This window comes from Rutilus rutilus (assembly GCF_951802725.1).
Source record: "Rutilus rutilus genome assembly, chromosome: 8".
Classification (NCBI taxonomy): Eukaryota; Metazoa; Chordata; class Actinopteri; order Cypriniformes; family Leuciscidae; genus Rutilus; species Rutilus rutilus.
Genome location: NC_140222.1, coordinates 35,116,306 through 35,130,518, shown reverse-complemented (window position 1 = coordinate 35,130,518; position 14,213 = coordinate 35,116,306). Strand labels below are relative to the sequence as shown.

Genomic DNA, 14,213 nt, shown 5'->3' with positions numbered 1-14,213 from the left:
TTACTTTGCATAAAGCACCTCTCATTTTAACCTTAATATTACACAATGAAATGTCAAGTAATATAAAAACAAAATACATTTGGTCCCACTATGAAATACCACATGAAGAATAAGCCTGACACAGCATTCTGATGATGTATTTTATTAAAATATTAATCAACACAGGAGACAGAAATGGCTTCATAATGTGAGGAGGGGAGATCTGTCCTCCCACATGACAAAAACAGAGGCAGAAAGGGGAGGATATGTGGTCTGTGAAGATCATTTCAGGCCAGAGGACCTAATATCAAAAGTATGGTCAATATTGTTCTCCATTAATTAAATATAAGCAGGTTTGCACTTTATCAGTAATAACAATGTATTGTATAGACAGAGACTGATAAACATTGTGTTAATGTAGTAATGTGTAATGTACTGTATAAAGTTACCCTTTTTTTTTAAGGGTAAAAGAAAGCGGCTGGCTCCCAAAGCCATCCCTGTCCTTTATCGGTGGCACACCCCTGTACAACAGGAAGGAGGTACCCAAATACAGTAAAAAAAAAAAAAGCCCATAGAAAAGGGATTCACAATCATATTCATGGACCCCCTGCCCCCTTATGTTTCGTTTTCTTTCTTTTCAAGCACATGACAGTGAATAAGTGTAATTAAAAGTTTTTTAACTTTAAATATTGTGCATTGTTCTTTATCATCTTTTCAATGATTTATTCGGTCAGGTTTACAGAGCAGGAATAGATATACAACATGTAGATTTCACCAAAACTATATGCATCAATACTGTGTGTAATATGATTAAAGATTCTGAGGTACATACCAGTGTTCATGAAGTGGTGACATTGCAAGACACTCCACAGTGTCAAGTGGTTGTGGCAGAGTTACTTGATGAGAAAGACAAGGTGAAATGGCATTAGTGATCGCTGCATATCCAACATGATGCTTTACTTACAGAAACTGTATCATATTAACATCCTATAATATATTTACAGAAAATCAAGGAACTTAAAAGGCTCCTGCAGGGAGAGAGGGCCAAAATGCGGCAGCTCAAGTTCCGTATGAACTTTAAAATAAGAAAACTCCAAAAACAGTACGTAAGCAGTGTAATAGCACAAGTCGTGATAATAAAATGTAGTGTACATAACTGTAAATATTCCAGTCATTTTACTTGCAGACTGCAACATCAGCAGACAGCAGGAAAGAGCAGGGAGTCTTATCAGCCACTGGCCACTGACTGCCTTCCAAAGGCAACCAAAGATTTCTTTGATATGCAAATTGCCATGGGCAGGGTGGCCAAACATGGCCAGAGATACAAGACCAGCGAGAAGGATTTGGCAGTCCAACTGTTCCACCACAGCCCAAGGTGCTACTCTGAACTCCAGAGAGTATTTAAGCTGCCCAGTAAAACAACTCTAAGGAGGCACGTAATGGGCAGCCTGGGGGGCTTTGATGTGAGTTAAAAACATAACGCATTGACACACCCTCTACTCATCCCACATAAACTTGCGCTATTCTAACATCATGAGTGCACAAATCCAAATACACGTTTGCAACTTTAGTATAATCATGAATGTCAAAGCAGAGTATGCAAGAATTAACACAGAGCAATACTTCCATTTATTCTGTAGCCTGGATTTCTGCATGGTGTTCTTGCAAAAATTAAAGCAAAAACAAAGACCATGACAAAGGAAGAGAAGATGTGTTCCCTTGTGCTGGACGAGATGTCTATAAAAGGCCACCTTGACTACAACAGGAAAACAGACTCGATTGATGGTCTTACACCGGATGGCTCCCAGGCTCGTCAGGCTATGGTGTTCCTGGTTAGGGCCATAAATGGAAAATGGAAGCAGGTCTGCAAAATATAAATGGGCATAATGTACAAACAGTACAGTAAACATTTGGAAGCATCCACAAAGTTCAGAAACACTACTATGCGTTTACACTCAGAAGAGTACATACATGTACAAATATTAAAAACATCTTTCCTCCCTTACACTTCACCTTTTAGGCAATCGGCTATTTCCTGTGCAAATCTGCCATGCCAGGTGACGAGATTGCCAGGAAACTGAGGGAAGCCATCACCCGCCTCGACAGTGCTGGACTGAATGCATGTTGTGTATTACATAGTGAAAAAACAAAATTCCAAAATAAAAGGTGATTGATCCTTAATAACTTACATCTTACTTTCAGGTCAAATGCATTGTCTGTGACCAGGGGTCCACAAATGTGAAGGCCATGAGAGCCCTTGGTGCTTCCTTGGACATCAATGAGGATGGCAATGGATCACACTGCATCCTACAAAGACAAATTCCCCTCATATTTGATGTTCCACATCTTGTAAAATCAATCCGGAACAACTTTAAAAGACATTCACTGAATGTAAAAGAAACTGTAACAACATTTTAAAATTCACACTCACTTTCATCACTGTAATGATTACAATCATTGTAATTATGTCCTCTAAGGTTGGGGGACATGTTCTGACATGGAGACACCTGGAAGATTTTTTTAACCAGGACAAAAGAAATGTCATCCGGATGGCTCCTAAACTGACAGAGCGGCATATTCACTTGCCTCCATTCACCAACATGAGGGTCAAACTGGCCACTCAGGTCTTCAGCCACTCCGTAGCAGCTGGTACAGCTACACAACTTATCTAAAACAAAAACACAAAAAATATATAATACACTGAGAAACATCTGATAATTCTCCCCTGACATTTACAAGGCATGCAGACCATGGTGCTCCACCATAAACTCACAGAGGATGCTCTTCACACAGCCAAATTTGCAGAGGACATGGATAGGCTCTTTGACATCCTCAATTCCAGGTGGAACTAAAATACACAAGAACAAACAAAATACACAAACATGGTTCTATTAAAGTGTGAACAGTGTGTGTACATGTATCATTCAAACTGAGGTCATAAATTGTGAGATTGTGTGTAGGCTACTTCTATAAATCACCAAAATTAAAATGGTTTCGCAGGAGCATGAGAGACAGTAAGTGGTGGAGGAGGCCGCTTTGTGCCAACACCACCAGGCTCCAATATCTCCAGAACAGCATCAACTGGATAAAGTCCTGGAAATTTGGGTAAGCCTTGGGGTAAACTCCAAGGTGAGTTACTAAGATGAGTATGGTACCTTAAAACTCACAGACCAATCCTTTAAGGTCTGGAAAAATACCACCATGCCAGATGGGACTGGTGATCAGCATCCAGAGTATCCTGATGCTTCACCAGCAGCTGATGTCAGAGGGGGTGAAATATCTTTGCACATCCAAGCTCAACCAAGACTGCCTGGAGGTATTAAAGCTGATTTTAGTGATGTTCTGCCTAGGGTTGGGCCGATGGACGTTTAGCTGGCGTCGCAGTTGTGATATAGCCTATGACAAGAGCTGAGCGCGTCCGTCTTATGTTCAGCGCCAGCCACAGCGCAAAAGCACAGGTTGAATATGGCAGTTATGTCACATCACTGTACATTCGCTCCTTAGTGGTCAGCTGCTGCAGAGCGTGCCGAAATCGAAATTGCTGATGAGATAAAGAGGAAAATATCTAATGGAAAATGAGAATGTTACATAACCACCTCCCCTCTGATGTCATCATCCATCACGATGTTTCACAGTAGACACGTCTGTATTCCATATTGGAAGACAACGCCCAACCCTAGTTCTGCCCCAAGCAGTTGAGTACAGTTATACAGACAACAATGCACTTACCTCTCTTTGTAGAACCTGTTCTCAGTCATCAGAGGAAAGGGAGGACACCGCTTTCACCCCACTGCCAGGGAATTTGCTGCAGCACTAAGGAGTGCATCAGTGGCCAACATCATCAGCTTGCAGGGCAGTGCTACAAACTGCATTCCTGATAATGCCACTCAGTTGTTGCAGTCTTCTCCTGTGAAATGCAGTGAGCAGGTATGGCCAGTGTATAACTCTTTATTACTGGAAGGGTACACACAATAATATCATGACAATCCCAATCATGTAACACCAAAATAATTAAGCCTCCCCAATAATTTAGTAAACGGTTGTAGTTGTTACACAAAATCTGCAATTCTGCTGAAATGTTGATTTCATTTTTGTTTAACAATCCAAAGACACACCTCTCTTTTGTGCTCCTGAAGCAACATAATGATTGGGTGAACTTGTTTATTACTTGGTCATTTAATTACAACCTGCTGGATTAAAATGCAACTTTATCTTAAAGTGCTCTTTTTGTGCCCTAGAGTGAATGTGAAAATGAAGAGCTGGATAAAGAGCAAATAATGGTTAATGAGCAGGTGATCACTGATTATGACTTGATATGATCCAAAGTGTATAGATGTTTTCTTTAATATTTCAGAATTCACTAAATTCGATATTTCACATTGTAGGACATACCGGATATGGACAGTTGTGAAAAGGAGGCACTTGCCTATGTGTCTGGCTGGGTCGCACGGAAAGTGGCTCAAGAGCCATCAGTGAGAGAGTGTGGAGAATGCGAAAGTTTGCTCGTGCGGAGAAATGACGCCGAGCACAACTACCACGCTCTGGCGGAGGATGATGCCTTCATTGCAAAAAAAAAATACACCACCACATCTAGGCTCTTTCAGCCATCTTCCTTACTAAAGGAATGTATTTGCAATTGTGAGGGTGTCATTAAAAAGATCCCCCCCAAAGCATGGGCAAAAAAAAAACTAACGGCGAGACTGAAGACCTCGCTCAGGGACAGTGGTGTGTTCGCCGACCTCCACCGCATTCACCCTGCCCACTCAAATGCCATCGAAAAGGTGGCCTTAAAAAAATATGTGATGTGCAGGATGGGGGCAGAGCTCAGAGCTCGCAACCAAACTTCACTTAGTAAAAAAAAAACCGACACCACAGCACAGCGGAAACTGACGTGCTTTACCAATTAAGCATGGTCAAAATAAATACTCAATTTGTACAACTACAACTGGTCTGCATCTTCATTTAAGTTGTTCCACACAGTTATCTAGAGTCAATTCGATTTTACGTTTCTGCTTATCATTAATGGCAGCTAAGTTAGCGTTAGCTATGTAGGAAAGCTGGCTAACTAGCTACGCCGTACCTTGATAACACAACATATTTTGTGCCTTTTACTTAGAATGTAAGGTAACATATTTGTGGTAGATATAAAATGCTTTAACTACCTTGGTAGTCCGGTGCCTTCGCGTTGTTATCACCCTCTTCCATGTGGATTCCATCTGATCTTGCACACACCAGAACTCGCTGTCACCAAATCGTCTCCGCTGTCGCAAAACCTCAACTGTGCGCATGCGTCAGTGGAACCAGACGATAGGCTTAAATGTTTCCCGGCTTGACTGATGATTGGCTTTCCAGCGGGAGGGGCGGGACATGTGCATACAACCGCCATCTTTGCCGTTACGGGTTTTCCTTATATAGTTGTATTGAGGATTGAGGAAGTGGCATGTCTCATAATAAATAGTCTCTGGTTCAAGTCACTGGAAACTCAAAGAAAACTACAAAAATCCACCTGTCACCTAATTACATATTCTGGCCACAAGATGTCACCTGTGGGTCAAGTTCAACTTACCTTCACCTACAGAAACCAAAAGCATAATATTCAATTTCAAGTGGTCGATGGTAACGTACCTGCACTTCTTGGACGCACAACGTGTGAAAAATTAGGAATGGTTTGAAGAATATATGAAGTAAAGATCAAAGATGACCCTTTGAAAAACTTTGACGACCTGTTTTCTGGCCTTGGTTGTTTACCAATTGAGCATCACATCAAAACAGACCCCAATGTCTCACCAGTGATTCATCCACCAAGAAAGGTTCCTGTAGCACTCAAGGACAAGATAGTTGAAGAGCTACACAAGATGGAAAGCATGGGAGTAATTGTAAAGCAAACCGAACCGACTGAGTGGGTGAACAGCATGGTAACAGTGGTGAAACCAAACAAGATACGCATATGCATAGATCCACAAGACCTTAAAGGGATAGTTCACTTTGAAATTAAATTTTGGTATGTTTTAGCTTACCTGAAGGGCATCCAAGATGTAGGTGTCTTTTTTTCCGCAGTAGTTTCAATTTTGATATTTTTAGGTCAAACCGTTCTTGTCTGTCAGTCATATAATGCAGGTCTATGGTCACTGTCTCAAAGAGCATGCACAAGTCCAAATTAAAACAATTCCCCATCGTCCAAATGAAACAATTCCCCATCGTAAGTACACTTTGATGGCCTAAGACACGAAACGAGCGGTGTGTGTGAGAAAACGAACCGTATTTATATAGTTTTTGCCTCTTGAACAAAGCCGCGTCCAACTGATCTGACGGCGCGGGCGGGTATAGATATATACACTGATGTCGCCTTGGCTAATGAACTGCAATAGCGAAGGCGACATCTAGTGTTTCTATATCTATATCCGCCCGCGTGCGGGTATAGAAACACTAGCACTAGATGTCGCCTTCGCTATTGCAGTTCATTAGCCAAGGCGACATCAGTGTATATATCTATACCCGCCCGCGCCGTCAGATCAGTTGGACGCGGCTTTGTTCAAGAGGCAAAAACTATATAAATACGGTTCGTTTTCTCACACAAACCGCTCGTTTCGTGTCTTAGGCCATCAAAGTGTACTTACGATGGGGAATTGTTTCATTTGGACGATGGGGAATTGTTTTAATTTGGACTTGTGCATGCTGTTTTGAGACAGTGACCGCAGACCTGCATTATATGACTGACAGACAAGAACGGTTTGACCTAAAATATCAAAATTGAAACTACTGAGGAAAAAAAGACACCTACATCTTGGATGCCCTTCAGGTAAGCTAAAACATACCAAAATTTAATTTCAAAGTGAACTATCCCTTTAATAAAGCGATAAAACGTGAACATTACCCTCTACTGACAGTGGAAGAAGTGGTATCCAGCATGCCAAAAGCAAAGATATTCTCAGTCCTAGACGCAAATCAAGGCTTCTGGCAAATAAAACTGGATGATGAGAGTTCGAAACTCTGCACATTCAACACGCCAATAGGGAGGTACAGATTTGTCTTCAGCCAGTGAAGTCTTCCAGCGTGCGGTCGCGCAGATGTTAGAAGGTCTTGAAGGTGTGGTCAACGTCATTGATGACATCCTAGTATGGGGACAACACAAGAACATGATCAAAGACTCATCAAGCTGCTGGAAAGAGCAAGAGAATGGAATCTAAAACTAAACAAAAGCAAGTGCCAGATAAGAACATCAAAAATAAAATATCTTGGACACATCATCTCAGAAGAAGGTCTTAAGCCAGATGATGAAAAGGTGAGAGCCATCGTGCAAATGCCACCTCCTGAAAACAAACAAGCACTCATGAGATTCATGGGTATGGTGCAATACCTATCCAAATTCATTCCAAATTTATCTGATGTCATTGCTCCTCTTCGAAAGCTGCTAGAAGATGACGTTCAGTGGCACTGGGAGGAAGAGCAAAGAGAAAGCTTCACAAAAATGAAGAGCTTGCTGACAAATGCTCCAACACTGAAATTCTTTGATGTACAGAAACCAGTGACACTTTCAGTTGACAACAGCTCAGAAGACATCGGAGCAGTCACTCTGCAAGATAAAAAATCAGTGGCTTATGGATCACGTGCGCTCACGGATGCTCAAAAAAGATATGCGCAAATTGAAAAAGAGCTACTTGCCATAGTTTCTGGATGTGAGAAATTTCATCAATATATCTACGGCAAGGAAGTGGAAGTTGAAAGTGATCACAAACCACTGGAAAGTATTTTCAAGAAATCACTGCACCAAGCTCCACTCAGATTACAGCGCATGCTTCTCAGACTTCAGAGGTACAGCCTAAAGGTAGCCTACAAACCAGGCAAAGAGATGCACATTGCTGATGCACTAAGTCGTGCATATCTGAATGAGCATACAGAAGACTTGCTTGGTCAAGAGCTAGAGCTTTGCTGGATAACAACATATCTGCCTGTGTCTGAAGAAAAGCTAAGTGTTTTCCGCACTACAACGGCTGCTGATCAAGAAATGCAACTACTGCGCAAAATGACCATGGATGGATGACCCAAGGAAAGAAGTGATGTTCCGAAACTGATTCAAGCGTACTGGACATTCAAAGAAGAAATAAGCTTCACATCAGGACTTCTTTTTAATTCTGCAAAGCTCATAGTTCCAAACAAACTGAGACAAGAAATGCGGAGGAAAATTCATGAATCACACCTTGGAGTTGTAAAATGTAAATAAAGAGCCAGGGATGTTCTGTATTGGCCGAACACGTCAACACAGATTGAAGAGTTTGTCTCCCAATGTCCAGTGTGCAACACACACAAGAACAGTAATCCAAGAGAACCATTGATATCACATCCAATACCAGGAAGACCTTGGTCAAAAATTGGCACAGATCTATTCCATTACAATGGTTCAGATTACTTACTGTCTGTTGATTACTACTCTTCAGCAAACTGTCTGACACAACTGCTCAGAGTGTAATCGTGGCCATGAAATCGATGTTCACGAGGCATGGTATACCAGATACTGTAGTCTCGGACAATGGTCCATAGTATGCCAGCACAGAGTTCAGTAACTTTTCAAAAGTGTGGGAGTTTGAACATGTGACGTCCAGCCCAGGACACGCACAGTCTAATGGACAAGCTGAACGAGCAGTTCAAACCATAAAAAGCTTGTTAAAGAAAGCTCAGAGTGGCAAAAGTGACCCCTACATTGCTCTGTTGGAATACAGAAACACGCCATTGGATGGTATTGGGTACTCACCAGTACAGTTACTAATGGGGCGTCGGTTGAAATCCAAAATACCTACCTCAGTCACCTATTGTTGTCACCCGAGAGCAACATACAGATCCAAGACAACCTGAAACTGAGACAAGACAAGCAAAAAGCCTATTTTGACAGACAAACAAGACTGCTTCCAGATGTCCACATAGAAGAAAGAGTGAGAGTGTAACGAGGAGATGTCTGGAAACCTGCAATAATCATAAAAAGACATGAGCAACCAAGATCCTTCATCATACAAACTCCAGATGGGAAAACATACAGGAGAAACAGAAAACATCTTCTAAAGAAAAAAGTCTCACAACAACAGCAACAGACAACACAGTCAATGACACTTATAGTGAGATGGACTCACAGGTCACTGACACTCAGTCATCTACAATTGACAAGGACACACAAAACACAGAATTGCCTGAGTCTCAGCCACATGAATACATTACCAGGTCAGGTAGACAAGTGAAAATACCCTCAAGGTACAAGGACTGAACAGTGGTTTGTACTATACAAATACGCTGCGCTGCAGTAACCTGAGTTTTGTTTTTGTTTGAATAATTTGTGCAGTTAAAAGAATGAGCTCAATGTTCATAAGATTGCTCATAAACAAAGAAATTATATTTTGGTTGTATAACTGTTTAATTCAGATATGTAATAATGGTTACAAGCTGAATAGTTCTAAACTTAAGAGGGGGGATGTCATGTATTTTGTATGGCTATGCTACCCGTACCTGGGTGACGTCATTGACGAGTCAAGTTAAGTAAACACACAAAACCTACTGTGAAAGTCACCTTGTGTCTGTGTCGTCTTATTCTTCACTTTAAGTATATAACGTACATAACATTATTGTCAGCATTTCGCTGGCCACCACCTACAGCTTTAAGGACCCTTCAGGTTATCGACAAGAAGAGTTGTAAGTGAAAAATCATTTTGCTTTATCCAAGCTATTTCCTGTGACTGTGCGAGACTTCTGATTCATTGATCGCTAGTTTAGCCTAACTAAAAGAGTAACAAAGTGCAGAAAAACCGAAATGGTAAAACTAGTTTTGCTACAAATTATGTTTATGATTACAATAATACATTTTAAAAGAGATGATGTACAGCCAATTTTTTTTCTTTCTTCTGCTGAACAGAAAGGAAGATATTTAGAAGAATATCAGTAACCAGACAGTTTCTGGTCTCATTGACTTCCATAGTAGGAAAAAATATATACTATGGAAGTCAATGAGACCAGAAACTGTCTGGTTACTGATATTCTTCTAAATATCTTCCTTTCTGTTCAGCAGAAGAAAGAAATTCATACAGGTTTGAAACAACATGAGGGTGAGTATATGATGACAGAATTTTCATTTTAAAGTGGAGTATCCCTTTAATACCATGGTTCAACAAATAATGTAAAGGTTAAATAATAATTCACTTAGACTTTAGAAGCAATTGCGACTTTATTTCACACAATTCTGACTTTATATCTTGCAATTCTGACTTTATAACACGCAATTGTGACTTTATTTCACGCCATTCAGACTTTATATCTCACAATTCTGAGAAATAAAGTCATGTAAAGAGATGTAAACAAGCAATGTGAGATAAAAAGTCGCAATTATCTTTTACAATGTTTTATTTTGTGGCGGAAACAAGCTTCCATACCTCCTCTTCCTCCCATTCTCCCGATTACCCACCCCTGGCCTGCTCTTTGTCCTGTTTTAGCTGTTGGCTGGCGTCTCTGGACAAGACGGGAACGTTTGATCCGAAGCGGCCGATGTTATGGGGTTTCTTACTCCCTCTAGCGGTCATGTTGTGTTTTAACACAACTCTGCTTGTCTACTTCTCTCAAACCATCTGCTATGCAAATCCCAACCTGAAGAGGTACGTAACTGAACCGTAAACGAATATTCCGGGTTTAAATCAAGTCAAAGGTTATAAAGACATTCCTTTAAAGGTGCTGTATGTAGTTTTCAGCGACCTCTAGCGGTGATGGTTCAGATTGCAACCAAAAAGTTTACAAGCGCCTGCTCTTGCGCGTGCTTGAATTTATGAGCGAGCACTGAGGGTACCGAGACGCAACACACCGGAGAAAGCATCACACAACATGCTGGAAACTAAGGTAAACTCCCACTGCAACGTTACAATAATAGGCTACTTTTATCAGCTTGACGTTGAACTAATGCTCCATGCTCGTACCATGATAAGTATGGAACCCTATCAACCGTGCCGAATTTTGCCACTGCAAGCACCACTTCACATTTTCTTCAGGAAATGTACATTCTAGGTTTGTAGATAAGGTTTTTCCATGATTCAAATGCCCTGCCGATGTTGAGCCGTGTTTTTTTCACCCGAAGTTCATGCGATTCACGCCTGGCCTTATGAGCTTCAGCAGAATATATATATACTGTATATATATATTTTTTTTTATCAATATGTGGAGTTTGTGTTGGAGTCTGTGTTGTGCTGGGAGCAGGTCGTTTCTTAGTGTTATCAGACATGTCATAAGTTGCATAAGTCATAAGTCCATGTCATAAGTTGCAGTCGTCGCTGTTGAGTACAGGGTCAGTAGGCTAGACCAGTGGTTCCCAATTCCAGTCCTCGGGACCCCTTGCTCTGCACATTTTGTATGTCTCCCTTATTTAGCACACCTGAACCAGATCATCAGCTCATTAGGAGAGACTCCATGAACTGAACTGAGTGTGTCAGATAAGAGAGACCTACAAAATGTGCAGAGCAGTGGGTCACGAGGACTGGAATTGGGAACCACTGGGCTAGACGAGGCGAGAGGCTCGGGAGCGCGCGTGCAGGTCACGTCACTGGATTTCGCTGTAATGTCACGTGCCCACCCAGATTGACCGGTGGCCCACCCAGAGCCATAGAGAGAAAGAGTTGCGACACTCTTTGATGTCGCCGCTATGGCTGTCACGTGGTTCATGTAAGCCCCAATAGTTCCAAAACATACGCTGGCTGTCATGTTCTTCTATGGGACAGACAGCAGCAATTGCATTATTGAACGGTAAATATAAAATAAAACACACACCCAAGTACTTTTTCAGCTGTTATTGCATTATTGCATTTTGTTAATGTCAATTTTGCATTTGGAGATAAGTTTTAGGCTATATTTTTGGAGGGAAAAGCTTAGTGTTCATGTTCGCATGGGTAGTAGCACTGGCTTTAGCGGCTCTAACTTAACTTTTCCATATCATTCATCTGATGATAGACGTCTCATGATATTTATTTTAGCACAACTGGGCTGTATTAGGCTATTGATTCCCGTGATTTTGTTTATAAATTTTGATTCAGCCATTAGCCTACCTTCGTGATCACGCAAAGAGGTCTGCCGTGGCGGTCCGTTCAGAAATCGCTTAGAAGCTAGCTCACTTCTTCTGATGAAAGTGGCCACCCCCAGGACCACAACGTGAAACATTATCATGTTAAGAGAATATTATTTTAAGATTAAGCCATACACATTATCAAAACTATAACAGATTAAAAACGAAAGCATGGCTGATACAAATGAAGGTTTTCAAATAAAATATTTTTTATTAAACAATGACAGACAACAAAAATGTGTGCTTGTGTGAGTGTGTGTGAACAAGAAAAACAAAAACCAGGGGCAGGTGATCCATGAAACAGACAGGACTGGTGATGGCCATAACAATCCTAGAGGTCCAGCATTGTTCTCACAAGCCGCTTCACTCAAGACAATAAAACATAATGAAAAGTTAGTATATCCCCAAAAAAATTAATTAATAAAAGTTGCTATAAAGGTGGCAGCGATTCATTACCGAACTCTTAGCTGACGAAGTCGCGCTAGCTAACTAAGTTAGCTAGCAGGCAGTGCTTGAAAATTGGTTGAAACAACCAACATAAAATATAAATAATTACGCTGTGCATGTACAAATGAAGACCAGTATAAGCATCGCAAAGGGCCTCTGAAACAATATAGACAGTTGACAATTCAAAAGAGGTCGATATTTCAGCAACTTAACTCTGGAACAACTCGACGCGCAGCAATGTAAGTGAATGGTGTCCAACGCCCAAATGACAGTGTTTGGAACTATTCCGATCTTCATATCCCGGAAGTAGGCGGTTAAAAGCACCGCCATTTTTTACAACGGAGGTCTATGGGAGTGTCGCAACTCTTTCTCTCTATGGCTCTGGGCCCACCCAATCAGATTAATATATATATATTTTTTTAATAATAATAATAATAATTAATTAATAAATATTTTCTTGAAATGAATAATTTCATTTCAATAGGTTTCTGAGGACATTTAGCCTATGTACAGTAGCTACGAAAAATAGCTACAAAAGAAAAAATATTATGTCGGCATATCACGTGTCAGTCCAGTGATACTATCATGCAACACCGCTCTCCGTGCGCACATTGACTTAACGTTGTGATAGTCTACATGCGAGTCGCGTAACAGACAGATGAGGTTTAAAGCAGCCGGGGGCTGACTGACATGAGTACAAGGCATAGGCCTATTTAAATTCACTACCGAAGCACCGATCTGCTTCTATAGTTGACATATTTATCAGGCGTGTAGCCGACAGGCGTAATTTGCCAGGGTCGATATGTCCCACCACTTTTTAAAACATCTCGCGGCACGAATGTACCAATTCTACAAATAAATAAAACATCTCCAGTTAACTGGCAGAGCATTCATTTCGTTCGTTTTTTAAATAAGAGACGATCTATAGCGCTGAAATGTATTTTTTTTTAAATCAAGTGATCAAAGTGCTCGTTGCCGCTGCCATCAGTGGCGCGGATACAGTGTTTTCTCGTGTGGCTCGCGCAAAGTTACGCCACTGGTCGTGTGTATAAGCTTAAAAAAACGAGGCCCCTCCGTATATTCACCAGGCCCACTCATTAAGGACGTTCTGTATCCGCCACTAGCTGTCTAATTCTCAGAGCTTTGATGTTTAATGGCAACATAATATGTGCAGTTCAATAAAAGTTAATATTGTCTATATTATTTTTTGGTTCTTTAGCTCACGAACCACTCCTTTAAAGAAGAAGATTTTGAGTAGTTTCTCTCTGGCTGTGGTGCTCGGTTTGTCCTGGGTCATTGGTTACTTTGTGCTCATCACCCATGACAAAACACTCTAGTCTACATCATTCGCGTGTGGTCTTCTGTCTCTGCAATACAACACAGGTGTGCTATTACACTGTTAATAATATTTTTGACACATTATTAATACTGAGGACAGTACATTTTAATTGGATTTATTCAAGCTGTCTTGCATTGTTTGGTGACTGACAACCTCATTTTCTGTCTTTCAAAGGGTGTTCAGATTTTCTTTTTATTTCTCTTTTCTAAAGTCGAGAGCTCGATATAATCTGGATTCTAAGACTGAATCATGGGGAGAGCTTTAAAACATGGAAAATGGACACAAAAAGCAAGATTGTAGAAGATTCCCTTTGTCTGCTGACATTTATTTTACTTCAGTTTAATATTATTTAATACATTATTCAGTTAT

The 14,213-nt window shown here is 40.8% G+C and overlaps 1 protein-coding gene across 26 annotated transcripts; it reads right to left on the bottom strand.

Moving 5' to 3' along the window:
* Positions 1–128: 128 nt before the first annotated feature.
* On the bottom strand, positions 129–5,252 carry LOC311295330 (uncharacterized protein). Of its 26 annotated transcripts, none has more exons than XR_014628280.1 (10): positions 5,142–5,252; positions 3,709–3,886; positions 2,958–3,520; positions 2,753–2,827; positions 2,411–2,647; positions 2,169–2,286; positions 1,993–2,092; positions 812–1,843; positions 429–500; positions 129–280 (listed from the first exon to the last, which is right to left on the bottom strand). XR_014628280.1 is itself a non-coding variant. In XM_084416652.1 (7 exons), the coding sequence occupies exons 3-6, from the start codon at positions 3,055–3,057 to the stop codon at positions 2,178–2,180; spliced, it is 366 nt and encodes a 121-aa protein (XP_084272778.1). In that variant the 5' UTR covers positions 3,058–3,520; positions 3,709–3,886; positions 5,142–5,252; the 3' UTR covers positions 135–1,843; positions 2,169–2,177. The 26 variants fall into 26 exon arrangements, 1 of the variants encoding a protein (XP_084272778.1); XR_014628288.1 differs by lacking the exon at positions 2,958–3,520 and having other exon boundaries at positions 812–875; positions 1,772–1,843; positions 2,566–2,647; XR_014628303.1 differs by having other exon boundaries at positions 145–500; positions 812–875; positions 1,772–1,843.
* Between the last annotated feature and the right edge of the window lie 8,961 nt (positions 5,253–14,213).

What these genes read in the sequence shown, in the direction of transcription:
- LOC311295330 (XM_084416652.1), bottom strand. Translation starts at nt 3,057, where the DNA reads ATGCTGTTCTGGAGATATTGGAGCCTGGTGGTGTTGGCACAAAGCGGC. An exon ending in GCGAAACCATTTTAATTTTG is followed by an intron (nt 2,828 to 2,957) that starts GTGATTTATAGA and finishes TGTGTATTTTAG; the next exon opens with TTCCACCTGGAATTGAGGAT. An exon ending in CTGTGTGAAGAGCATCCTCT is followed by an intron (nt 2,648 to 2,752) that starts GTGAGTTTATGG and finishes TTTTTGTTTTAG; the next exon opens with ATAAGTTGTGTAGCTGTACC.